The 25,447-nt window shown below is 40.2% G+C and overlaps 2 protein-coding genes across 20 annotated transcripts in view; one reads left to right on the top strand and one right to left on the bottom strand.

The window, feature by feature from the left end:
- Nucleotides 1-25,447, bottom strand: part of EPC1 (enhancer of polycomb homolog 1) — a 66,910-nt gene that overhangs the window by 28,376 nt on the left and 13,087 nt on the right. For 5 of the 9 annotated variants that reach the window (XR_008575603.1, XR_008575602.1, XM_054814088.1 and 2 more), the window contains exon 1: nt 21,614-22,053. The exons of 3 other annotated variants lie outside the window; for them this stretch is intronic. Coding sequence is in view for 4 of the 6 variants with exons in the window: in XM_054814088.1 (XP_054670063.1) it covers nt 21,614-21,766 (153 nt within the window). In the remaining 2 variants the exon portion in view is untranslated. Of the gene's footprint in view, nt 1-21,613; nt 22,056-25,447 lie in introns of those variants that run through there. One more of the 9 variants, XM_054814087.1, reaches the window with a different exon arrangement.
- The window catches only part of LOC129202064 (translation initiation factor IF-2-like), a 29,287-nt gene continuing 25,695 nt past the window's right edge, over nt 21,856-25,447 (top strand). For 4 of the 11 annotated variants that reach the window (XR_008575604.1, XR_008575606.1, XR_008575607.1 and 1 more), the window contains exon 1: nt 21,856-24,380. Coding sequence is in view for 3 of the 11 variants with exons in the window: in XM_054814092.1 (XP_054670067.1) it covers nt 21,856-22,404 (549 nt within the window). In the remaining 8 variants the exon portion in view is untranslated. The remainder of the gene's footprint in view (nt 24,381-25,447) is intronic. The other 7 variants (XR_008575610.1, XR_008575611.1, XR_008575612.1 and 4 more) reach the window with 2 other exon arrangements.

The raw sequence follows: 25,447 nt of genomic DNA on the forward strand, positions 1-25,447 counted from the left end.
ACTGTTGGATTCTAAGTTAGTTACAGTTTCTCAAAGAAATCTGGCACTGACAGAGCACCAAGATTTCTTTGACAAAATATTTACTCTGCAGCACACCTTGAAGACTATATTCAAAGTAAGATAACCACAACACGAGGCACTAAAAGACTGACATAAACGTGTCATTAACTGTTGAACAAACCAAAGGGACAGAATGCATATTAATTATAATTTTAGAAAGTCAATTGAAAAAAACATTACTGCAGTAACAATGATTGAATCTTAAGAGTGAAAGAAACAATCCACTGTTTTGTAATTTGACTGTGTGTTTCTTCAAATAATTTTTCCAAATTGTTCCAGAGCTCTTAGAAGAAATAATTATTTAAGGCACATTTGCTTATGGAAACAACCAGACCAGCCCATGCTGAAGTCCAGTGCATAAAGCAGAGCAGAATGTCTCCAAATTCTCAAAGCCTACCCAAAGAAAGGGAGTGCTCTCTTTGGTGGGGGAAACAAAGTATGGGGTGGCGGAGGAAGCCACACACAGCAAGTGGAAGTTTTAAAAAATATTGGTACTTATAAAAAGGACACAGGAGTGAGTTCAAGTCTGTGCACATCATAACCACATCTTTGCCTCTGAAGTACAAAAACTGTACAAGAGGACACTATAATTGATTCTGTCATACTGGGAACCACATCAAACCACTGCCCATCCACCGGTATCCATGGACCTTATGCTTTACATCAGTATGACTGGGGAGAATCCTCTTCACATCCATCCCTTGCCTGACAGAAGTGCTTTCCCAAGTTACCATCTCACAGCTCACACTATGTTTAAGGTACAAGAACTAAAAAAAAAAAAAACCACAAAAAAAAGACACCAGCTTCAACAGACGGTTGTCAAGAAGTATTAGTTTCACAACAGTTACACTAAAACAGATCACAATTGAGATAGAATCAAGGAGATACAAGCATACAAACTCACAGACCTGTCTTTTATTATACACATTTTACTGTCTAGCAACTTGTGATGCAAAACTTTTAGAAAAAAAACTAAACACGCAAGAAGAATCCAACAAAATTGCAGCTCATCTTAAACACCTTATAATGAAGATGAAATAAGAATACATCAGGAACTGGAAAAATCAGAAGTTTTTCATTGTGTCATCCAGAGGCAATGAACTGGTACGAGAGCAACCTGGTTCCAGACTATAAAGATTTTTGGCTGCTAAATTCACAGGGACAATACTGTTCCTACACCTAGGTTATCTCACATCAGCAACGTGGTGGAAGGATAGCAGAGGACAACACAGCAAAGTTGCCAGGAGACCCAGCTGCACACTGAGATCATTCAGACCAATTCATCCCATAACATATGGTAGGGACTACTGAAGCACTTCTAAGACCTACTACTGCATGCAAATCACTCCCCAACCTCCCCCTTTCCTCGGCTCATGGAGCTATGGGATATCTATCCTGTCTCTCAACCATACAAGGATCTCAGCAACCTGCATGACGAGGGAAGGCGGCCTCTTTCAAAAGAGTGATGGTCCATCTATCCTAAAGGAAATTTGTCCAAAGATTCAATCCAATAAATCTGTGCATGAAGGAGACAAAGAAATAAAACAACCAAATTGGCTCATTCTCTTTACCTTCTCCTCCTGTTACCAGATCTTAGCTGTCCTGCAATTTACTAATCAGGTACAATTTATATCCAAGATTAGGAGGATCATGGAGAGTGGTCTCAGAGAATTACATGCAAAAAACATGTTGTTTTTTTTTTTATTCCAGCCCTTATTCTTCACTCACATTATTCCTACCCCCTCCTTAGAACCAGTTCAGGCCTCAGGAATATGTTTCTATGGGACTCTCTGGAGGGGTAGTTATCTGCCACTGCAATAGAAAGGGCTCACCCAGGGACAGGCAAGCACCACTGATGCTGCAAGCAAAGGTACAGAATGCACAGCCAGAACATTGTAGCCATCTTAGATCAACATAAACTGTTCAGAGATACCCCAGATTTCCTTTGCATTTTTCTTATCTTTAGGGCAGCATGTGGCTCTAGTGGCTTCTAGTGTGACTGAAAGCAAAAATGATCAGTTCTTCCTAAACAACAGGCTTCACAGCTTATTACAGAAGCAGTCATAACAGAAACATACCACACACTTTCCCTTTTACTACCTCACATGCACATCTAGTCACATGTTACTACATGCAAAACAGCGAAGACATTCTGACAAGTTTGTTACAGCACCTGTTTCCAAGCAACTGCTGGTGAAGAGCTCCAAACCTGACTGAAGTCATACTGACAAGGGCAATCTAAGTCTGCCTTGCAGAGCACAGAACTCTTCAACAGGTATTCTGGCACAAGATCAGTCCCTGTGTTACACTGATCCTTGACTCTGAGACAGCAAAGTCCAACTCCTGAATACCAGCTTATAGATCTGACCTCTGCTAATGGCAAGGCAACAGTTATGTTAGCATACGTGCATCTTCTACCATCTTGACCCCAAGTCCATCAGTATCCTACGCAATAGCAATAGTTCAAATTTAGTCACAGCAAGCACACATGATCAAAACAGGACAGAGGCAGTGGGTCAACAAAGCAGCATTATGTCATTCCTTGCCCTCCCCTTGTGATGGGTCCCGAGGAAGATAGTAGATTATTTCCCACCCCCCAAGACTGGCCCACAAGCAACTGTAAGCCATCTTTCTATTATGACTACTAGTATGTATGGACACTGGGTAAACACTTTCTAACATCAATTTAAGCTGCCTGAAGATTCACCCAAACCACGTGGCTGCAGATCTTCCCTTCTGAGGCTGATTCAGGACACAGAGATCTTGGCACCCTATACAGCAGAGAAAATTGTTTTCTTGTTATTACAGCAGAGCCTAAAACCGTCCCTTCATATTCAAACACTGAGAAAAAACTATGGAGATCACTTATGTTAATCAACTGATGTCAGTCTCACAAGTAGTCAATTAAGGAGGATTCTACTGTAATTACTATAATAATTAGATCTCTGCTACAAATGCCAACTTAAAATAGCTGCATAGGATTAAATAGCAATTGCTCAGTGAAAACGTGATCTAATTTGCTTTTAAAAGTAGGTGTTTTCGTAATTAACACACTATCGAGAAACATTGCTAATTATTAGTCTTTTTATCTGGAACAACGGTTAGAAAGGAGGTCAGCCACACCATCTCGGCATTGTAGTCGACTGCTTTCCTCATGTTCAAATCAGACACTTCCATGAGTATGCAAGCAGTCTGCCTTTTTCTTGGAAAAATCTTGCTTCCATATTTGTGAACTTCCAGTAGCAAATTATTTACAACTTCTGGGAATTTTTCACCTGCTATGTTTGTTCAGTGAATGGTGGTAGGGAGGTGGAGGACACACGGGGCATTTGACCCACAAGTCCAACAACATTCGTAAGATCACAATAATGCTACAAGAAATGGAGAGTGATTTGCTGTCCTGTTATCAGAAGACTGAAATTAGCTTCATATTTTAAGTTACTGTGGAAAACAGGCAGAGATGAAGAAATGAATGAAACCAGCTCAACACATGCTAGAGGGTAATGTACAAAACCTAGGAACCTTGGGAATCAGGAAAACACACGCATTAATTACTCAGTATAGTTCACAAATGGAATTTAACACCTCAGTCTTCCCAGGCACAGGTCCTGTTCAGGCTACCTAAAAAGACTGAAGTGACTCGGCTGCTTGTCAAGCACTACATGCATTCAGAGCCACAGGACTCAGTATCAGTTTGAAATATTTTGTTTAGGAATTGCTAGCAGCTCAATACTAGCAGAAGGAGCTATCCCATCTTCTCAGTGTTGGTAACGGCCATAAAAGTTCCAAATCTTTTCCCCTGTAATCACTTTGACTTTCATGGAACTCCTCAGCCTATGCAGCCCTGTAACCCATGGAGAGGAGTTACTCTTAGACAAGTCTTCTGCTGTGAGCTAAATCAGTTCACAGGTAATATAAAGACCATGACAAGCTCTAAGAAAACAGTGGAATTGCCTCTTTTCAATACCACAGTCAAACCATCTCATGTGACTTTGCTGCACAGCCGCACTTCACAAGATTCCAGACCTAACTGCAAACCTGTCGAAGTCCCCTTTCCTTACCACAGCCCGCTGTTCCAACTGTATCACTGTAATCTGTGAGACTGCAATGCATCAGAAATATTTCAGTGATCTATGTTAAACAGAATATAGATTAATAACTAAATAAATTATTCTAAAGAACACATTATGATGCTTTTAACGTATTACTTAAGTAGTCCAAGGCATGATCTCCACACTGAAATCACACTGTAACACAAAATGAACTAAGATTTGATACAGTTTACAAGAATACAGCTTTCAGCATACAGTCTACAACGGAATGGAAACAGCCCTTTGAATTTAGCCTTTCCTTATCAGAGGTGTCAGCTATGAAGCCATTCAGGAGAGCCTGAATAAGTCTTTATAGCAAAATTATTCTCCCCTGGTATGGGGAAAATGGAAGTGGCATGTCAAAATCATTTCATCAGTTGATTCAAATTTATATCAAGTTCCCAAGTTAAAAGATAAATAGAGTGATACCTTGCTGCTTGCTTAAACATTAATGTGCATCAGCAATACTACATAACAACCCAATTTTGGATGGCAAAGGCTATACACTTGGATTCCAGCATTTTTATTAGTTACAGGGACTTCGTACTACTCTTAACAGTACTGAGCACTAATTAAAAAAAAAAAGTAGTGCTATTTGAGTAATGAGTAACACGGTGTCCCAACTTTGCAGCAAACAAGTTTCTATTCTCTGCTGTATTTCACTACTATTCTGAACAATACTAATATGCAGGTGCAAAGAGGGTTGTGTGTTTCAACATAGACAGGATGCCTCAACTATTCCAGTTACATATCATAGTAGAATACCATCCACAGCACTGGGTGGAGTTAAAGGTAAATTATAAATCAACACTTAGATAGACAACAGGACTTAAAAAGAAGACAACAGAGTTGGGTAAAGTTTCATACTACACTTCACTCAAAGTTCTCTGTTAGCTCTGGGGGAAAAAAAAAAAATAACCTACCACTCCTTGTATAGGAGTTGTTCATCAGCCCAGGTTTTCAAATAATCCTTATTAAGGCATATCTCAATCAGGATCCATTAATCAGCTCGGCAGCAGTACAGAATCAAGACAGGTAAGGCAGAGAAAAACACCAGGCAAGGGAATAAAGCCGTAAACATACTGTCTGAGGAACACCTTTATATCCCCAGTATTAGTCTACTGAAGGCTCAAAAACATTCCCTTCCACAGGCCAAACTGCACAAACTGCTGAGTTCAACAGCTTCCCAGATCTGCATATGCTCAAAGATTCTTAAGAAAAAAACAAGTCTAATTAGTAACAGTATTTAGTTTCTTTTGTTAAAAACCATTAAAAATAGATCTTGAAAACAGTATCGAAAGCTATTTTTCCCCTCAGAATTTGCAATAAGACTCTAAAACTTAATATTATCTGCAGCTTGAAGGTCAGATCTCTATACACCAAATTCTGCAACTACCCAAGAACCTTGATAAATAAGTGCCCAAACTGGTTGACTGGGCTAACCTAAATGCTAGCCATTAATAGTAACCAGACTCTTCAAAGAATGCAGAAACATTTTTGGAAACTAACTGCAAGACAATTGTGGCTTTTATCAGAGTGCCACTTTGCTTAACACCATCTCAAAGAGGAGCCCATGGGCATCCCTACTGAGGACAGTAAGGACAGCACAAAAACACAGCCTTACTTCCAGAGCTGTTCTCTCCATCAGCCACAGGCTATCAGAAGCTGGGAGTGCAAGCTGCATTTATTTTAGTCTTTGTGTTTAGTAGTCTGATAATTTCTTCTTCTATGACCTTCTTAATCCAGTGTGCACTACGCCACTCTAATGTTAATAAAGAGGCTTGAGAGATACCCAACACATATGCAACTTTATTTTTGGTTGGAGGAAAAAGGCAAATGAAATCAATCATCATCAGTGAGTGAACCATGGGGTTTACATGGGGTCTATAACACACAACACTACAACAACTGTACCTTCCCATAAGACTGCTTTGCTTACAACATTCTTGTCAGGTTTAACTACCTCTTCTGTAAAGTACAGTTTCATTATCTCAAGCAGTCACTTACATTTAAATAGTAATAGAACCTGATTGATATTTATACTGAACATTATACAGTATTCAAGTTATGTGGGGACAGCAAAACATCAAAACTATTATCAAGAAAACCAAGTATGAACATTTGTGTAAATTTGTTCATTCACGAGTTAAGGCTCAGCAGCTCATGTCAGACAACCAAAAAAACAGTTTGCAGTAATAACCTGAACAATCTAAGCATGTCTTAAGAAGTCACACGTGCATTCCATATAAAAAGCCCATATACGACAGTTCAGTTAAATTCAAACTAAAGAAGCTGCCAGAGCATCACTTTAAGCTGCGAAGCTTATTTCTGATTTCAAAACCAAACAAAACCTTTTAGCATCATCCACTTCAGTGCTACAGGAAAGAAACAGTCTGTAGAAAAAGCACATGCTGAATCATAATAATGACTAAAAGTTAGTCTTTTAAACAAACACACTTTTGTAGACTCGACAATATCTGCATTTTAAGTACTTTATTCCTCTGTATAACACACAATGGAAATAAACCGTCACATAGTGATGAGCAGAAATGTGGGCTGCACAAATACGCATAAGCTGGCAAAGAGTATACCTAACCTTGCCCTTTAATAACTGTCACATTGTCAATGGTACCAAAGTTCCCCTCTCATATTTCTTATAACAAAAGTTGTAATTTGGAAGAAGAAAAAAAAAAATCATTGCAGTTTGTAACTCTTAGTAAGAGAAGAGGCTTTTTCACGTACCAAGACAGCAAGGTATCAGAGAGCTGCTAAGACAGTTGAGAAAACTAAAGTACCCCCCTCCAAGTATAAACACTAGAAGAGACATACTCAAGAGTTACACTGCATAAAGCATCCAGTAAAGAAGAGATCTACTTGGCAATTAGTATAGAACCAAGTTTTGTCAAAACATGTTCGTGAAAACACAAGTAAAAGATACCAATACTTTTCAACTAAACTGTCTTAGCTTCTGTATTCACAGCATGTAACAGATCAGAAATTCAGGTCTGATGCTACAAAAGTGGAAAAGAGCTTCCTTCAAAAGTGATGGTGACAGGTGCAATACTGAATAACTTAAAATAGATTTTCCAAAGATTACACCACTGTGATGAGCTTATCTATGTATTTCCTGCTGCAGATGTCAGTCTTCAGTTTGCAGATCCACAGATTTAGACACTTTTGTTGGCTTAGGTGAACATTGCTACGTTTGAATGCACAGAGATGCTACCTAGAACAGAGATCTGTATTAGGCTGAAAGGCTCAGACTAAAAAGTTTCCTCATCAGTAAAAATGTGTTTTGAATGATAAAATGCTACATGCACTATGAGTCAGGTGCCAAATCACTATGCTTTATAGGTCAGCTATTCTTGGTGTCTTGTAATCTCCATGTTTATTTAGATTGCCTTTATAAATACAAGACAGACCAGCATTTCAAATTCATGACCTTTTATGTGCAATCATGATCAAACTTGTTTTTAAGGCTGGTATAAACATTGAACAACTAAGACAGGTAAAAGTAAAGCCACATGGAGGAGGGGAAGAAAAAAGGAAGAACAGAAGTGAACAGGAAAGGTTTACTATAAGGACAAGCATTTCCTTAATGCTCATAAGTTCTATGCAGTGTAACTGTCATTGTAATTCTCTCTGCGCACACAGTGAGAGTTAAGTGTCTGACTGGGACAAAACAGGGCTACTGAATGTGATTTACGAGGAGACAGCATCAATTAGTTCAGGCCGCACTGTCAATTTTAGCCCAGCCAAGGCTTTTTTGTTTTGTGTCCCCCCTCTCGCCTCCAATAAAGCAGTACTTTATTACCTTTCACTTACCCAGCATTCAAGTCAGTTTATAACCTTCCTTTATTCAAAAAAGCACCACCAACAAAAAAACATCCAACACAAACCCCCCTCACCTTTCCTCACCTTAGATCTTCACTCTATGTCTACTGCATTCATAAAAGCCTCCACCCACAAGACAACTTAAGTACACCTGATCTCTCAAGGAACAAATACATGTTATTTCCTCCAGCTCTCACAGGCAAGACAGTTGAACCCCATCCTGAAGGTCACAACAGAGAGCTGCGTGCTTCTCCACCACACGTGCAGCTACAGACTGTTACTAAGTCTTAATGGGCAATTCCTGGCTACACAGGAATAAAGTTAGTGGTATGAATATCCATAATTTAATGTGCCTATATAATATATATATTAATATATTGAAGTGTAATAGACATTTTAGATACTGCTTTGTGCCCTTCCCAAATACTGAGTTCAAGAATATAGCCCACACATCAGCAGAGAAACCCATTTACAGGACTTCAGAAAATATCCTATGACACTAGACATCCTACCTCCCCCTTTTACCACCTAGTGCCATGTAAACTACCAGAGGTTGCAAGTGCGACTTTGTACTTTGCATGAATTGATTATATCCCTTCTGTGTAAGGACTATTTTAGCTATATTGCCATTAATGAGTGTATTTATAAAAAATTATTTAGCACATCATACCTTGAAAAACATCAACTTGACACTGCATACATTCTTAGACAACAAAATTCACAGCAGCCTAACATGTTATGCTTTTAAATCACCAATTACAGTCTCAAGTTTCATACAGCTTACCACATTAAATGGTTTGATCACTCTATACAACTCCTGCATTTCCACACACACACACCCCCCCGCTGAAAACAAAGGACCAAATAGTAATGGATCAATAGAAAACAAAATCAACATTATAATGCGAGGTGAGAAAAACTAGGGATAAACATTAAATGTGTTAACAAGAAATTCTAACAGAGATGACATAGTACTTGCCAGAACTTGCTATCACAAAGTCTTCTCTATGGTACTTAAGCCCCAGTGTTGTGGGGGTAGGCTATTTCCCTTACCAACACGACATCACTGAAATATGGAAAGAAAAGTCTTCAAGACTAATACTTCAGAGAATTTTATAATAATAGCTTGAAGACACCTAGAATGTTTTTAAAATCTTTTTCTTTTGCATCTTTGGGTATTTCTGACAGCACACATGTTCTGATAACTAACTACTTGAAGTTCTCAAATACAAGGTATTGTATGGCTTTCTCCTTAAGTAGGTTTTATTCCTCTCCCAATTGCCAAGTTAAAGGAAACTACCTTATGAAGCACTGTTAGCTATCCACAAGACAATGTATTCCTACTTTCTCCATCTATTCAGTATTATGACGAAGATTTGACTGAGTAGAGTCAGCTCAGTAACTGTAAGCCAATGAAGGATTATGTTCTCTTCATCCCTGGAAATGACACTGCTGCCAAAAGCTGGTTTAGGACCTCAAATTTCAATTCCACCTGTGCAGACAGTACCATCTGCTAAAGCAGTGGTCTGACTTCCTTCAAATCCTCAGCAATAAATACTGTCTAACATTCTCAGGTAATGTGAATGTGTAATTCATATTTAACAAGTGTGAAAGAGCAAAGTATTGAAACAATCCAGAGAGTGCACGTCTCGGCTAGCATTTAGCTCTATGACCATCTGAAGAGAAATTACAGCACAGCCTAATACATACATGCACACTCACTCTCCCTGTTAATGGTGGGAATAAACCACAAAACCAAGACAAACATCCAGTATAAACACAGAAGTGAACTGTACACACACTCCTGACCACAGTGCAAAACAGTCTGGGATAAGAGACTCTCTGCAGCAAACATACTGGAAAACTCTTCACCATCTCTACTAACTAAAAAAAAGTGCTTCTTATCCAGAGCTCTCTTGAGCACAAGTCAAGTAAGAGGTCACGCTTACATTGCTGAGACAGGACAATGATACTCATGAGAAGACTAACACTGAAAAACATTCAAATCCCCCCCCCCCCCGAAAATTATACCAGGGAAATTATGATTTAATTTAATACAAGCCAAAAAAAGATATCAGGTAACTCCATAGTTTGAAAAATTGAAGCAAGCTAAGTCAACCACTAGATACAACATTTTAAAATAATCAGATTACTAAATCATGCACCGGGATCTTCTTTACCTGCTGAAATGAATCGATAATTAGTAAATTGAGGGCTTCGTTTTACAGGTTTTATTTTTTGATAGGCTGTCATTTACCAACAGGAATATCCATTAATGTTTTTTTCTATTGCTTCCAGACGGCTTCAGAACTTCATACTATCTTGCCATACAACAACGAAACTGACTGGACTAGTCACACAATATACCCATGACATTAATACTTACAAAATTATAGCTAGTAGATAGTTGGCAGTGCACTTTCCTCAGTAACATAAGCTTATTAGGAGTACTTCAGAGCATCTCTTCCCTCACCCGCTTCTCCAGATTTTATCCATAGTAATGTCTTTATTTCTAGGACATTCAGTAGCCCAACTACCTAAAAGCCAGCTAAAGCCCCCAAAGACAACATTTAACAACTACCATCTACCAGCTCAAAGTCTTTCTACAGCAAGAACAGAGATGCTAGGCCAGACATAAGGGTTAATGCATGAACTGCAGTAACTTCCTCCAATAAACCCCTGAAGATCAAAAAAACCTCACTGCTTTCTGTTCCAGCTCAAGACATGCCAACTTTGTTTTCAGTATTTAGCTACTATTAAGCAAATTTCTAAACATCTTCAAGACAAAACATCTCAGAGAAAACACCTCTGAAGGAGAGGAAGGCTGAGAGAATGAACATGCAACAGAAAGGTCTGTTAGTCACTCTTTCCCACATGTACTTCTTTTGCACTGAACAAACCTTACATTACTGACAAAAAAAGGGAAGCTGGCCTACTTCAGTTTTGGTAGCTCAAGTTCTTTCCCCTCATACAAACTGCAAGAAAACAAAGTCTTACCTATTGACTTGAAGTTTGCTGAAGTTCTAACTCAATGGAATACATTAGTTGCCCAAGATGGATTGTGAACATTAAACTACCTTTATTCCTAACATTTGAACAGTCTCATATAGTTCTTGGCCTACTATGAGACCACAACATCTTCATTAGTAAGCAGAGCTAGTGCACTATTATTAATCATAACTTTCTTCTAACAAAACAGAAGATAAATATCAAGAGAAAGGCAAACTAGTCATCATGTTTGGCAAAGAACACATGGTAGTAAAAAAAAGTAATTGTTGAGAAACAGAAGAGAGTGCATAAGTTTATCCATAAGCATCTGAAGGATTCAACGCTTTTGCAGAAGTAATCGTTTTAAAGGATTCCAGTAACTATTCAAAACACAGAAATTCTGCAGGGCTCAAACTCAAGCTGGCTCTTGTCTGTAGCCTTACTCCTAAATTTTCCAATAAAACCACCCTGTTGTTTTAAATGCAGCTCTTTTCTGAGAGATATCTAGGTTACTGAGTTGTAAATACTATAAATCAGATCACAATATTGCAATATCTTCTTCCTGAAGTCTGTTCCTATTTTCTGCCACCCCTTTCAGAATTATGTTTCTTATACTTTAAATAAAAATCTCAAAAAGGCACACAGGACATATCCTACTGAAATACTAATACAGGAATGGAGTTGGGGGTGTGTGTACACTTACCACACAGCTAAAAGCTGCACTACTTAAGCAAAAACATAAAGGCACAGGGGAAAACAGGAATACAATTTTATCACCAGTGTTTAAAGAAACTTAAGAAGGAGAACAAAACTGGAGAATTTAAAACCGCATTTCAAATAACTACATCTTGGGAAACACCTGGAAGGAAAAATGTCACATACTATGTAGTCAGACTAACATGGGGAATGATAATGGCAGACAGAAGAGTAAACAAATCAAGTTATGACAAGTGTTTCCATACCTATGCCAAGAAAGGCATTATGGGTGACACTCATTACAGATCAACGGTTTGGCAAAGCAACTTACATCCTTCTTCCTTTTCCAAAGGAAGTTCTGCATCTTTAACTCACAATCATTACACTTTCAGAACAACACAGCCTTGCAAAAAAATTACTCAAGTTTGGAAAGGGAAATCTGGAAACAAGCCTATGTAGAATTCAACTTTCCATGCTAACACGTTCCTAGCAGCCATGCTTTGACTAGGACATCTGATCAGTGAAAAATCTGAAAATTCACATTTGTTTATTGAGAGGCTGGTCAAACACTGTAACAGGCTTCCTAGAGAGGTGGTTGATGCCCCAAGCCTATCAGTGTTGAAGAGGCATTTGGACAATGCCCTTAATAACATGCTTTAACTCAGTCAGCCCTGAATTGGTCAGGCAGTTGGACTAGATGATCGTTGTAGGTCCCTTCCAACTGAAATAGTCTATTCTGCCTGTTCTACTACAGCCCTTCAAGTTATAACAGAAAAGGGACGGCAGCATGAAATGTATACATAGGCAGTCTTTGCTACAAATCTCTCTCCTCAAACATAAGCTTGGCAAGTCTTCCAGGCAGGCTACAAGATCTCTAATTAATTTCTATTTACAACTAGGAAGAAACAACCTTGAAGTCATGAAATTGGTATAAAGGTATGAATGTAAACAGATGATAGAAAGCAATACTTTCCAACACTACCCTCTTGAAAGCTTCCACTTCGAAAAGCATGAATTTCTTAACTCCTGATTAAATATAAAGGAAACAAAACTTTAAGAGTGGTACTTAAACCTTAAGAGGATAGTTTCCTCTCACTCAAACTACCTGTGCTTGAAGAGACTGACAGATCAGGAAGTTTTCAAATTTTTATACCATCTGCAATTCATGCAATTCACCTTCACCTATTCATTTTACCAGAAAGATTCTCCCAGCACAGGGTTAATACTTGAATGCACATACAGCTGAATACACAGAAACACACACACTGGTGGAAGAGAGAGCAGAGCGTATGTATGTAAAGGCTCATTAAACAGGAAAAGGACATATTCAGATACAAAAGCAGCAGCCAGCATTTTTGTTCTGATGCATTAGTCATTTGATGCATTCCTTGATATTAAAGCTAGTTTTTCCTCTCACAAGTAGAAAGTGGAAATGAAGTGGAAGAAGAACAAGTAACTTATTACATATACCTACGGCCAGAGAATTACAGTATTCTGTTATAGCAGACTCCTACACAAATACACACACACACTCCTTTACAACAAAGACTTGTAAAAGTAATGTATTAACTTACAGGTATTCAAAACTCACATTGAATACTGTTTACAAATTGATATTGAAATAACTGCATATACATTTCTGAGGAATATGATCATATAATTATGGCACAATTATTGAGATAGTGACAAAGTGGTCTACTCAAAGAAAACACTAGCAGATCTAAGGGCTTGCCACATTGCACTTTTTTCGTACCTGAAACAAATTAATATTAGGCAGGTTCCTGTGAACAACTTTATTTTTCTTTTAATAGCTAATTTTATTCCAGTAAAATTTAAGTCACGTCACCCTGATCCTCAAACAATAAGGTTACTGAATTATTGCCCCTTCCCATTACTAACGTTATTAATATTTTACTGTATATAATACCTGATCCTTGCTGAAATCCATCATGATAGATCAAATCTGAAAAACAGTCAGGCAAATAACCTTATGGGGCTGCTCCTTAAGACAGGTTGTGAAAATTCCCAGGAAGTAGTCTTTCCATACAAGCCTGGCCTTAAAATGACTTACAGTTTACCCTGACATAAACTCCTCTCCTTTAACTCCAAAACCCTGCCAGTTGTATTCTTGTGCTATTAAGAATACTGCTAACAAAATTATCTTTCTGAGGTTTTTTCCCCCCCAGTCTTAATGTAAATAATGAGACAGATTTTTAATCTCTTCCAATGGTTAACCATTCTCAGTATAAATAACAGTATTAAATAAGTCTAACGTTTTTTATCTTAAGTCTGAACATGAACAATTGGTCTCATTGTAGTTAACTCTGTATGCATAAAGCCACTGCTGTTACATGCCTTCTCTCTGTGCAACTACTGGGAAATCATGAAAAGGTTAAAAATAATTTCAGTATGCATAAATCAAACTAATTCCTTAAGACTGGTCTACACTTAGCTTTTCTGGAACAGCTTTTTTAGGAGGAATTAAATTGCTTTTATATAACTCATATAGACATTAGAAAACAAACATCCTCCACCTAGAAAACAAGTGTCCTAACTTGAAATTCTTCCAAAGCAAGTTTGCTAATTCATATCGTCCATCATTTCAAAACAGAATTTGGAACTCCTGGAGAAGCCTCTGACCTGCATAAGGCACTGATGAACAACCAACTCTTCTTGCTGTTTTCTGAAACCTTAAGTATTTTAAACATTGCTTTAGAGTATGACACGTACACCTTCACCATTATTACATGGTTAACTAACACCATATACAGAACTAACATCACATTAGCAAACCACTTCCATGGCAGTCCCCTGCTCACAACTTCAAGTTAGTGCCTGACTTCTCTATGGTGTAACAACAGGACATCTCTCATGATTCCTAAACTTTTACACAGAGCTGCTAACTTTCAGGAAGTTGTCAAATCCTAAAGGTGTAATCTATACTTATTGTTCCTAAATGAGTATGGTAAGTTTTGCTTCTCCTGATTTCAAATGGGGATGGGCAATCTCATTCTAGCCTCAAACAAATTCCATCAATCGGTAACAGAAGTGTATGCCACCATTATCCCTCTGACTTCAAAAGGAAAACACTGTTGGTACAGGTGGGTTTCATACCACAGAATTAACAAGTTTCTTTAGGTAGCTAGGGACAGTGCATAAATTGCTCACTATAGAAATGACTCCTCACCATCAGCCAGACTTCCTAACTTGCATGAATGTTCAGGTGAACAGAATACCTTTCAATAAGAAACACAACGGAACAGAAAGCTTTGGTGTAACTGAAGCTGAAATACCCAGTAAGCTGCCACTATTATTAAATAGCTGGGTGCTGGGCACAGAGAAAGAGGTGGGTGGAAAGAAAACAACAACTTTTCATCACCTGAGTATTTTCACATGTTATGGGAGTTTTCTGACACTTAAAATTTGTGGTGAGCTGTCACGTTCTTCCTCTCAAAATTCTCTGGCTAAGGATCTTGGATCTTTTTCAGAGAGGTATATCTAAAGTTACTAAGCTCAATACCAAACTACATGGTAAAATTAAGGCCATTATGTGAGCTCACAGAAAAACCTCTTCCAGCTCTGACCTGAGGTGTTTGCGGATTGCTGCTTTAGACAAAACTGTAACAAACCCTTGTTTCTGTTCCCCTCCTATCAAATTATCAAACACGTATGCTCTTAGGAATCTAATCTATGAGTTAAGTGTGTTTAAAATTAAGCACAAGAAAGATTAGACTGGTACATAAAATTAATGCCTCTTAGTATGAGCGAGCAGAAAAGCTGGACAAAGGGGAACATGACTTAAGCAGGACACAATACTCCTCCAGTTTGCAGGACTCCTGAATCAAAGGGTATGCAAAAAACCCCCGTCTCTACTCTCCCCATCTGCTTCAAGATCATTTGATGTTTCATCTCTCCTGGTCTCAGAAGAGACCGCTAAAGAAGTTCTTGACTTCAACTGGGGCTAGGGGGCGTGGTGGCTGGGACATGCAGATTCTCTTCTGTTAGTAAGCTAAAAATTTTATAGAAACTTTCCTGACTCTACAACAAAGAAAAAAAATAAAATCCAGACTTGAAGCTGATGATTCAGTCACAGTATCTGTTACTATTTTACATTCATGTAATTCTGATTGCCCTTACAAGATCCTAAAACAATATCAGTGAATCATGCATCAGCAAAGTAGTGGATACTTTAAGAGTACACAGTTGTTTAATTAGAAAATACATACTTTTATGGAAGCACACACACAGAACACAATTTCTTAAGCTGGCAAGGATGTAATGAACAAAAAAGACTAGAGGACCTTCAGTGAAATTTACTTATGTAATTCAAGACCACTCATACACTGACTTGCTATACACCTCAGATATACACTTACTCCACACGTTTAAATTCACCACAGCTTTGATGATGACATATGGGTCCCTTCTTATACACTCCTTACCAGCTTTTTTCCTTGATAAGGTAAAACCAGCTGTTTCAGCAGCAAGAGAATCGGGATATGGTAGCTTCCCAATACCTCCAGCATGGGTTTGCGAAGAGAAAGTCATATTTTCTGTGCAGGTATTGCTTGGAAGAGATCTATGGTAGCTGTGCTCAAGGCAGTTTTATGGAGAGGACATGATCCTTGAGCCTACCCAAACTGTGTAAATGGGAAATTAACCAAGTAGTGCTTTGTTAAATTAAGACACATCCTATTAGAGAATGTTTAAAGTGTTGCAAAGCATTTGCACGAACATTAAGTTATCTTCATCAGATCTTCTACAGCATTTAGAAAATACTGACAGGTCATGCTGATATTAGGGGAAAGAAAATTATGTCTAATAATGAAACTTTACAAAAAAAAGCTTTTCTTAAACATCTCCAGAGCCAGGGCAGGGAAGATAACAACTATGGATTTGAAAACATCAGAAGCACATTTTAAACTATTTAAACAGTTTGCTCAAACACCAAGTAACAGAGTATGACAGTCTTCACACATGACAATTGCACATACAGACTTAATTCCACCTTCTGTACAACTTGTTAGTTACATCATAACACATATGCAAAGGAAAACAGTAAAAACTGAATGAACAGCTGTACAGCTTATGATTTCAGACTCTCTGGGTGCTTAATTCTTCTATCTGCTACTAGCAACACTAATTAAAATCAGAAAGCAAGCTTAAATTCTAAACTCTGAACCTGAAGAGCAGAACTCCACATAGTGCATCAGTCTGGCAGAAATCTAGTTGGACAAGAAAGCTGCTACTCCACAGTTCAGATGAGGGCAAAGATTAACCACTGGACCACGATCTGAGTCAGAAGAGGGATGTAAGAGTAATACAGTAAAGCAACAGGACTTCTCACCACTTGATACTCTCTTCTCTGCCTCAACACCAAGGACAGAGACACTGGGATTTAGAAAAATTTACCTGATGGAAAATGTGCATCTAACCTACAGAAATGTGAACATGTGCAAGACTAAATGGAAATGTAACATCCAAAACCTTAGTATGACCATAGTAATATCAGCATTTTCATCAGGATAATGAACTTGCTCAAGAAAAACTGAAACAAAAAACCACTTCAAACCCATAATTCCCATATACATAGGACCATGATTAACACTGGAAATGTCATCAACATAGCTGTATTTTCCTATTTAGATAATTCATGTCCCTGACATATACTACGGCACTTAATTAAAAGCATCTCTGGTCACACATTGATTTTTGTTGAGGCACTACTTCAGCTAAGAAGTTCACACTTCCTGACATTTTAGATATGCCTTATAAAAGTTGATATGAGGTCCTTCAAACACATGGATTTCTTCTTTTTTTTTAAACTCTCTTTAAAAAAAAAAAAAAAACTCAAAAAACCAAACCCAACAAAACCCTATATTCACAATAATTTTCCACAAGGATAATTTTTTTAAAATTATCTACAGTCTCAAAATCCCCTAAGTTTTTATTTCTTAGCTAAGAGAATCTAGAGGCTGGGGATGTGGCATGTCTCTTATCTCCTTTCCTTTCAGAAAAATGCAGGGAAAACAAGTACAGTTTTCCTTGGTTTGGTTGGAGGCCATCAAATCTAGGATGACTGTACAGGTATGCATGCTTTCTTTCTGAAACATAAGTTACCAAACATGTTCAAAAAGCTTCAGTCTGTCTTATTTTCTCAGTAAAGTATTTTATCTCAAATAAGTAAAGTTAGCTCTGCTCTGCTTTTACAGCTGTCTCCTTTCAGTCTAGAACCTGAATTTCCAGTTAAAGCAACACCTCCCTCAGAAAACACAAGACAACAGGCCACACAACACCTTTGTAAAAAAATCCTTCACAAATAATAGACAAATCCAATCCATCTACTTCATTATTCAGGCAGTTATGACTTAAAATGGACTTATTAGCCAAATCTGCATTACTATATTAGTAACAGTGGTCTATTATCTGGTTCTCAAAATATAGCACTAAAGATGTGTTTTGTTCAAAAACAGGATTTTGAGATAATATAGGGGATGTTTAGTGTTGCACAAGAAGTGTCATTACATTTTGAAGGCTTTTTTTCTTTTTTAGAGATGCATATTTCTCCAGATAGTTTTTAGTTTTTTTGATTTATCAACAGACTTGGCAACAGCCACAATGTGTTTACCCTAGGAACTTGGGAGCTAAACCAACTGCCAGAACACAATATCAGTTGAGAACTTCAAGTACCACTGTCTGTGTGCACCAAAGAGCTTTTTACTATTTTACCTCCAAACAAAACCACTAGCTGAAGTTATGACTTACCAAGCAGAAAGGTATAGTCTACTTGTTAACAGAATTAACATCACTTTAAGGCCCTTAGTTGCCACTTCTTTTTAAAGAGTTACTACATCCCTCTTAGCAATTGCATATTTTAGAACTCAGATCAACTTAGCAAGGTTGGTTTTCCTTCACAAGACTTACAGAACATCACTGCTCAACTGAAGCTTCTAGTTGTAATAATGAAGTTGTACTATTTCCCGTATTTATTCTTTGTAGGAATGGGAGAAAGATAAGATGAAAGAGAAACAAAATAGATTCCTTTTTGTGCATCAAAACACTAATTAGTCATTTAGATATCTTGTGACTTGACGCTTGAATATTAAATCTCTTTGATTGCATTTTTCCCTAGGGAAAGGTATTTAGTCAAGAGGAAAGCTCTTAACTCCAAATATGTGTTAATTTAAGATCACATTTATGCAAAATTCAAGGCAATGTTAGAATTCTGTTTATAAAATAATTATAAATGCCTGTTCACATTAGTTGAAGACGGTCCGTCCCCCAGATTCTTATGGACACTTTGCTATCTGTTTGTAAAGAAATGGATAATACAAAATTATCTATTATTTTCAGAAGTATTAGGGAAAAAAAGTCCTCCAACTCAAGTCGTCCACTGCTACACAACTCCCAACTTTCCTAAATCCTGCATGGCATGAAGTTTGGGAAACAGAACGTAGTAGGGTATTAAACCTGTGAGGCTTACCATAACTTTAGTCAACTACCATGCCTCTTTGGTTTTTTGTTGGCGTTGACAACAAAGAGAAAACTTTTGGGGGCAACAAGAGGGAAGGAAGGAAACTGAGCCAGTCTGGAGAAACAAGAAGGGGGAAGAGTTTAACATGAATTATTTTATGTAAGAAGATCCAAAAAGAATTCAGGAAGACACCTGTGTTTATGGATGGCAAACAAATTTCTCTTCAGGGTGTGTGCATACACATATTTTTAAAACAAAGGCATGAGCAAACTTTAACTGTGGAAAGTGTCTACTTACACCTACGGCTCTGAAGTTTAACCCTCAAAGCTAGATTTAATAAAACCATCACATTAACCACAGAAACAAGTCTAATGTTTAAAAATTCTCCCTTGCCCACGACTATTTTTCCTTAGCTAGGAAGTATATAGTTTCCATAAACCCAGATATATAGTTACCCCATTAATTTTCTAGCCTGAAAACTTGTATCTGCCAGGCAAACAGTAAAATGGAAGGATAGCAGCCTGACATTTCTACATAAATAAATGCACGCAGGCACACTTGCTCAGTTTAACTGAAAAATAAACTCAGCAAGCATCATAGCAAACATAACAAAATTCAAAATTCTAGTACGAGTGGAAGTTAAGGGTGCTCTCTCTCATATTCAGAATCTGCAGGTATCAATTCTGAATACATCTAACTGCGTCAAAAGAGACACAAGCATCTAAGCATAGCTACCTACTGCTTAAATACTACTACTAAATGGATACCGTGCTTAAGTTTTGAGAACCTTCACTTCACAAAAATAAAAAAAAACACGACCAAAACAAAACCATCACAACATACATTTTAGTGGATGTTTAAAGCAACTTATGACTTACACAGGACTTGGAAATATTGATTTATGTTTAAATGGTAGGCAGTTACACTAGAAAAGCCTTAGAGAGTAGTTACTGGAGACAACACGCAAAGAGTACTACTCTCTAGAAATCATTCAACCTAAAGACATTTCATAAAAATTCACAGAATCAGTTGACTTCGAACAACAGTGCCGACGAGAAGACTACATATAAAGAAGATGTGTATTTTAAGTTTTAGATAAGTAAATCAAAGCTTGCTACATCTAGAAATACAAACAGGAACTTTACAGCCTGTCACCTTCAAAGGACAATGGCAGCCTGACAGCTAGAAAAACTCCACACTATGAAATTGTTACACTTGTTCTCATCACCGAATTTCAAAACCTGTTTACAAAACTATTTCTACAGTTCACTCCTATTTGCTGTGCTTCATGCGCAAATGGGGAAAACATCATACTAAGGAAACAATTAAAGATCTGCAAACACTGAAAAAAAAAAACCAACCCTGCTTCAACAGGGGTCTTTAACAACAGCAGCTATCGAATATTATATCTTGGAATGCGTTGAGTGAATGATTAAGTGATCTCGAAATTCGAAAAGGTTTCCGTTTCATTCTCCACGGAGACAGCAAAACCGAGAGGGAAGTGACAGACTTTTTGCCTCCAAACTCGGATTTTGTTACTGTGAGTAGTATTTCAGGACTTCTGTATTTCCAGGTAGCGAAGATCACATTTTTACTTACATCACGCCTGTCTCTGAAGGCCCTCGTAGGGTTTTCAAATAAAACTAAACAGAAAGGCCTCCACTTTCTATTGCTGGCGGCAAATTAAAATTATACTAGCAACACAGAGCTATGTTCACGGTAGAGCAGCTCGGCGGCAGCCCCGAGCTCCCGCTGGCGTCGCGCAGACCGGCAGCAGCTCGAACGCTACCGCCCGTCAGAAGGCACGCCACCACAACACGTGCGCGGCGATGCCGGTAAAGACAACAACGCTCCAGCAGCCAGCGACGAGCCCCGCTCAGCTCCCCCGCACCCGGAACTGGGAGCCCCGAGCCCCGCTTCCCGCCTGCACCCGGCCTCAGCCGTTGCTCCCCGCCCCCCCCCAACTCCCGAAGGCCGCCTGGGCCGGCGCGCGCTCCCGCGCCAGCAACCACAACTTCCTCGCGCCACCCCGCCGCCGAGCGCCCCCTGCGGTGGCGGCCAGCTCAGCAGCGCCACCCAGTGGAACACAGCGGGCACGACGCCGTCGAGGCCCGTCTCCGCGCCGCTGCCGCACAAGGCCCGGCCCAAGAACCAAGAGACAAAATGGCGGCCGCCCGCGGTATCACGTGACCCCCTTTGTGCCTTTCGGGGCCTCCCGTGAGGGCCGCCAGCTACCGCGGGGCGCGGGCTGGGGGCAGAGGGGGCCGCGGGAAAGCGCTAGGGAAGGTGCGGTAAGGGACCGCCGGCCTCGGCGCCTTCCCTCCCCAGGTCCGTCCCCCCCCTCCCGGCGGGCGGGGAGAGCGGGGAGAAGATGGCGGCCATTTTGTGCTTGCGCAGAGGCGAAGGTGGGGGCCCTGGGTGCGGGGGGGATGGAGGGACCCGGCCGAGGGGGGGGGGGGGTCTCACGTACCGACTCCTCTTCCTTCTCCATGCCCGTGGGCATCTGCGGCACGGCCCGGTTAATAGAGGCATATTCGGCCAAGTCGGGCAGGTCCTCGCAGCGGAAGACGGGCAGCGGCTTGGACGCGTCCAGCGCCCGGGCCCGGAACGACAGTTTGCTCATGTTAGGCGGCGATGGCGGCTCCGGCTAGGGAGGGGGGGGCGGCAGCAAGAGCGCTCCGAGCTGAGAGCCGGACCCCGCCGAGCGCTCTCATGGAGGGACCGCGGCTCCCCCGGCAGGGCGGGGCGCACTCCGACACGGGGCCCGGCGGCGCCGGCTGGCGCGGCTGGGCTGGGCGCTGGCTTCTCTCCTCCGCCGCTCCGGCTCCGCTCAATACGCCACGGCCAACATGGCGGACATTAAACCTCGACTGGCCGCCTCTTTCAGCCAACCCCAGCGCCACAGCCATTCCCACACTGCATCGCGCAGGGGCGCGGGCACAGCGCCGCCCGGGGGAGAGCGCGCGCAGCGCGGGCACGGGAGCGCGGGCTCGAGAGCGCGGGAGAGCCCGCGGCGGCCGGGCGGCGGGCACGGGGCACTACTTGCGGGGGGGTGGGGGCGCAGCTGCTCCCCGCGGGCCCCGTCTCGCGGGGCGGGGGGGGGGGGAAGGAAGGAGGCGGCTTTTCCTCAGCGTGCGGCCCGGGCCGCGCTCTCGCCTGTCTCTCAGCTGCGCCGGGGAAGGCGCGCTCCGTTCCTCCGGGGATAGGGAGGTTCGGCTGGCCACAGACCCCGCCACCCTCTGGAGGGGAAGCCTCCCTAAGGTAAGAGGACCAACGCCTTTCCCCAAGAGGCTCCTAGCTACGGCAAACCTGGGGACCAGAGCGGGGAGGAGAGCGGGAAACTGCCGGCCCCCACCTTCCCACTCACTTGGGGGCCGGCTGGGCGCCGGACCGAAGGACAGCCTGTCCCGAACGCCCAACTCACCCCAACCCGGGCGGGCGGCGGCGGGGCCGCCCGGTCCCCTTCGAGCGCGGCGCCCGGTGTGGGGGGCTCCGACTGCGGGGCGGCTGGCGGGCCGCCCTGGGAGGGGGAAGCGCTCGTCGCCTCAGGGCCTGGTCCGAGCTCCGCGGCGGGGGACAGCGGACCCTGTCCTGGGCGTCCTGCGGCGCCCCCCCCACCCCCCGCCAGCACCTGCCTGCCGGCCCCCCTCCCTCCCGGAACCAAGTTCGCATTCGCGCTAAATGAAGGAGAAACAGGCACCTCCCTGAAAACATGAAGAACTGAGGCTTTCAGAAACTTGGTCCAGAAGCTAAGTGCAGACACGTGAACTAGTTTAACCCTTGCTTGGATTTAAGTTACCGGTTTAAGTGAGCTCACTGCAGGCAAAGGTTAGAACTAATTTAAGCATGTCTCATTAGGTAAGCTCGTTTGCGTCTCAATGATTTGATGCAGTATTCTGCTATAAGCAAGCGATAGGAAATTTAAGAGTCTCACTTGTCTCAGTAATGTCTCCAAATGCCCCCAGGTCCGCGCAGCGCAGCGCAGCCATATAAATGTCAAAACCCGTTTCTCCCAGGCCATGGCAAGAGCTGTCTAGTTAAGGAACACTTCACGTGCTTTTGTATGTTACGTTCTTGCATTAGATCATAATGTAATTCTAGTTCTATATTTAAATCATAAATAAATCCTCCTCGATGTTTATTTTAATTTAAAAGAAAATTGTGGGGTTTCTCAATTTAAGTATCCCTCCACTTTTAAAGCAAAATATTGTAGTTTTGTGCTGTTAAGTAAGAATCAGTAACCAGAACTTGTTCTTTATCACATATTACTCCTGGGAAATAGAGCTTTCAGAAGTAGAACATAAATGTAAGCATTTGAAAAGCTTATTTTGCTTAGTAATATTAAAAATCTGATGTCTGTAATAGAAACAAAAGTGGTTTTTTTAACCCCATCACCTCTTTAATAATAATACCACCATCCTCAACCTTAAACAGGTCCTAGCCACTGGATGAAATATTGCTAGATGCAGTTGTTAACATCAGTTTCAAGCCAACTCTTTGCATGTCTGACTTCCCCATATGTCTCCCAAACTGTTTCACCTGCAAGTCATCCAGCTTCACAACCTCTCTGGGACAGGAAATTCTCTCTTTATTGCAAATGGGTAATGCAGTGGAAGACAGCTGCAAGGGAGAATGAGACTTTTTTTAAGGGAGGGTTGTTTTTTGGTGGATTGTTTTTGTTGTTTTTTTTTTTAAAGGATAGTGGCATGAACTAAGGAATATCATTGTATTAATTTTCATTGTATTTCAGTAGTTACATCAGAAACAAGTGTTAAAAACTGCATATTGCTTTTTATGCTAAATTTAAAGCTTAATGTACACACTAGCTAGAAATAGTAATCCTAAAATAAATTGCTCATAAAACGTCTACAAAGTTTTCCACAAATACTGAATAATTTAGTTTATCCAACTAGCAGACAGACAAGGTGATGACAAAAAAAAAAAAGTAGCAATATGCTATCATAGATTGGCTTTGACCTAAAACATTAAATGAAAATGAAATACCTGGCAGCTAAGCAAAAAATAAGGCCATTAAATATAACTCTTCACTCCCACTGATGAAAGAAAAACAATACATAATGAAAAGCAAAGTATAGAAAATATCCTGAATTATAAAGAAAGAATATTCAAGTTTAAACTTATCCTTAGGTGACCTTTGCATTTCTAACCTCACCAGAGGCTTGAGAAAAGCACAGAACAAGCAGAATGGACAATAACATTTGGATACAAACAGGACGGTATGCATTAAGAAATCTTGAGTTTTGGCCTGAAACTCTTGGACTCATCAGCTTTTAGTATTTTGCCAATAAAATAGATTACATTTAACTATTTTGTAGCAGAAGTTGGTTAGTCCTCAAAATTACCTAAATTTATTTGCTAGTAAGATGAAAAGTGTTATTTGAAAACAATGTGACATCAGCCCTAATTTCTGTTCTGTAAAGGTGATAACAGGAAAAAGTATAGAACAAAACAGAAACATCAGTCTGTTTATATCTTCCTTTCAGTTAAGAGATGCAGATATATTTTAAGTTTTGACATTTTGTAACATTTAGCAGAATGCACATTACATTTGTAGACATCAGAGCTGCACTATGACAGTAATGTAAAATTAGTATGTTTTGCATAATGACCAAAATACTCTTTGCTAGCTCTCAGTAAACAACAATCAGTAAATATAAATTCATTTGTTGTACCAAAGTACTATGTGTCCATTTTAAAACCTGAAATTTAGTGAACTGTAAGGTAACTGAAATATAACGAACATGGCATTTTGAACTGTTCTTTTTTTTGTACAAATGACTGAAATTAGTTCTTTAATGTTGGAGGCATTTCTTTAAGGCTCCATCTTTTATGATCTCAAAATACTTAAAAGAACTTTGTACATCAGCTGTGTAGGTGGTAAATATAACCATTTCAATATACATTTAAAAGTACTAAATTCAGGCTAAGCTTTAAGGGCAAAGATCCAACAACTTGATCCATACAGCTACAGAAAGGAGTCTCTTGTGAGATCATCTAACTCAGGTTTGTGAAGCCCAAAAACTTAACTTGCTATTTTAGTTTGCAAGTTCTACGCACTATTTGACAAGTTTTTACAAATGTTAGTATTTATTTAGTTTTGTGGCTTAAAACCTCTCTGAGTCAAAGACAGACTTTCAGTAGTTTCTTTAAGCATGAACTGTTGTCTTCTGAACATGGGTTTAATATTGTCTCCCATTCTAGCAACAATCATTGGTTCTAGTCACAAAATAGCTATGCAAAAAGGTCATATAGGTTAAACTGTGTGTCATTTTTGGTCCTTTCT

The sequence above is a fragment of the Grus americana genome, chromosome 2 (genome assembly GCF_028858705.1).
Source record: "Grus americana isolate bGruAme1 chromosome 2, bGruAme1.mat, whole genome shotgun sequence".
In the NCBI taxonomy this organism is placed as follows: Eukaryota; Metazoa; Chordata; class Aves; order Gruiformes; family Gruidae; genus Grus; species Grus americana.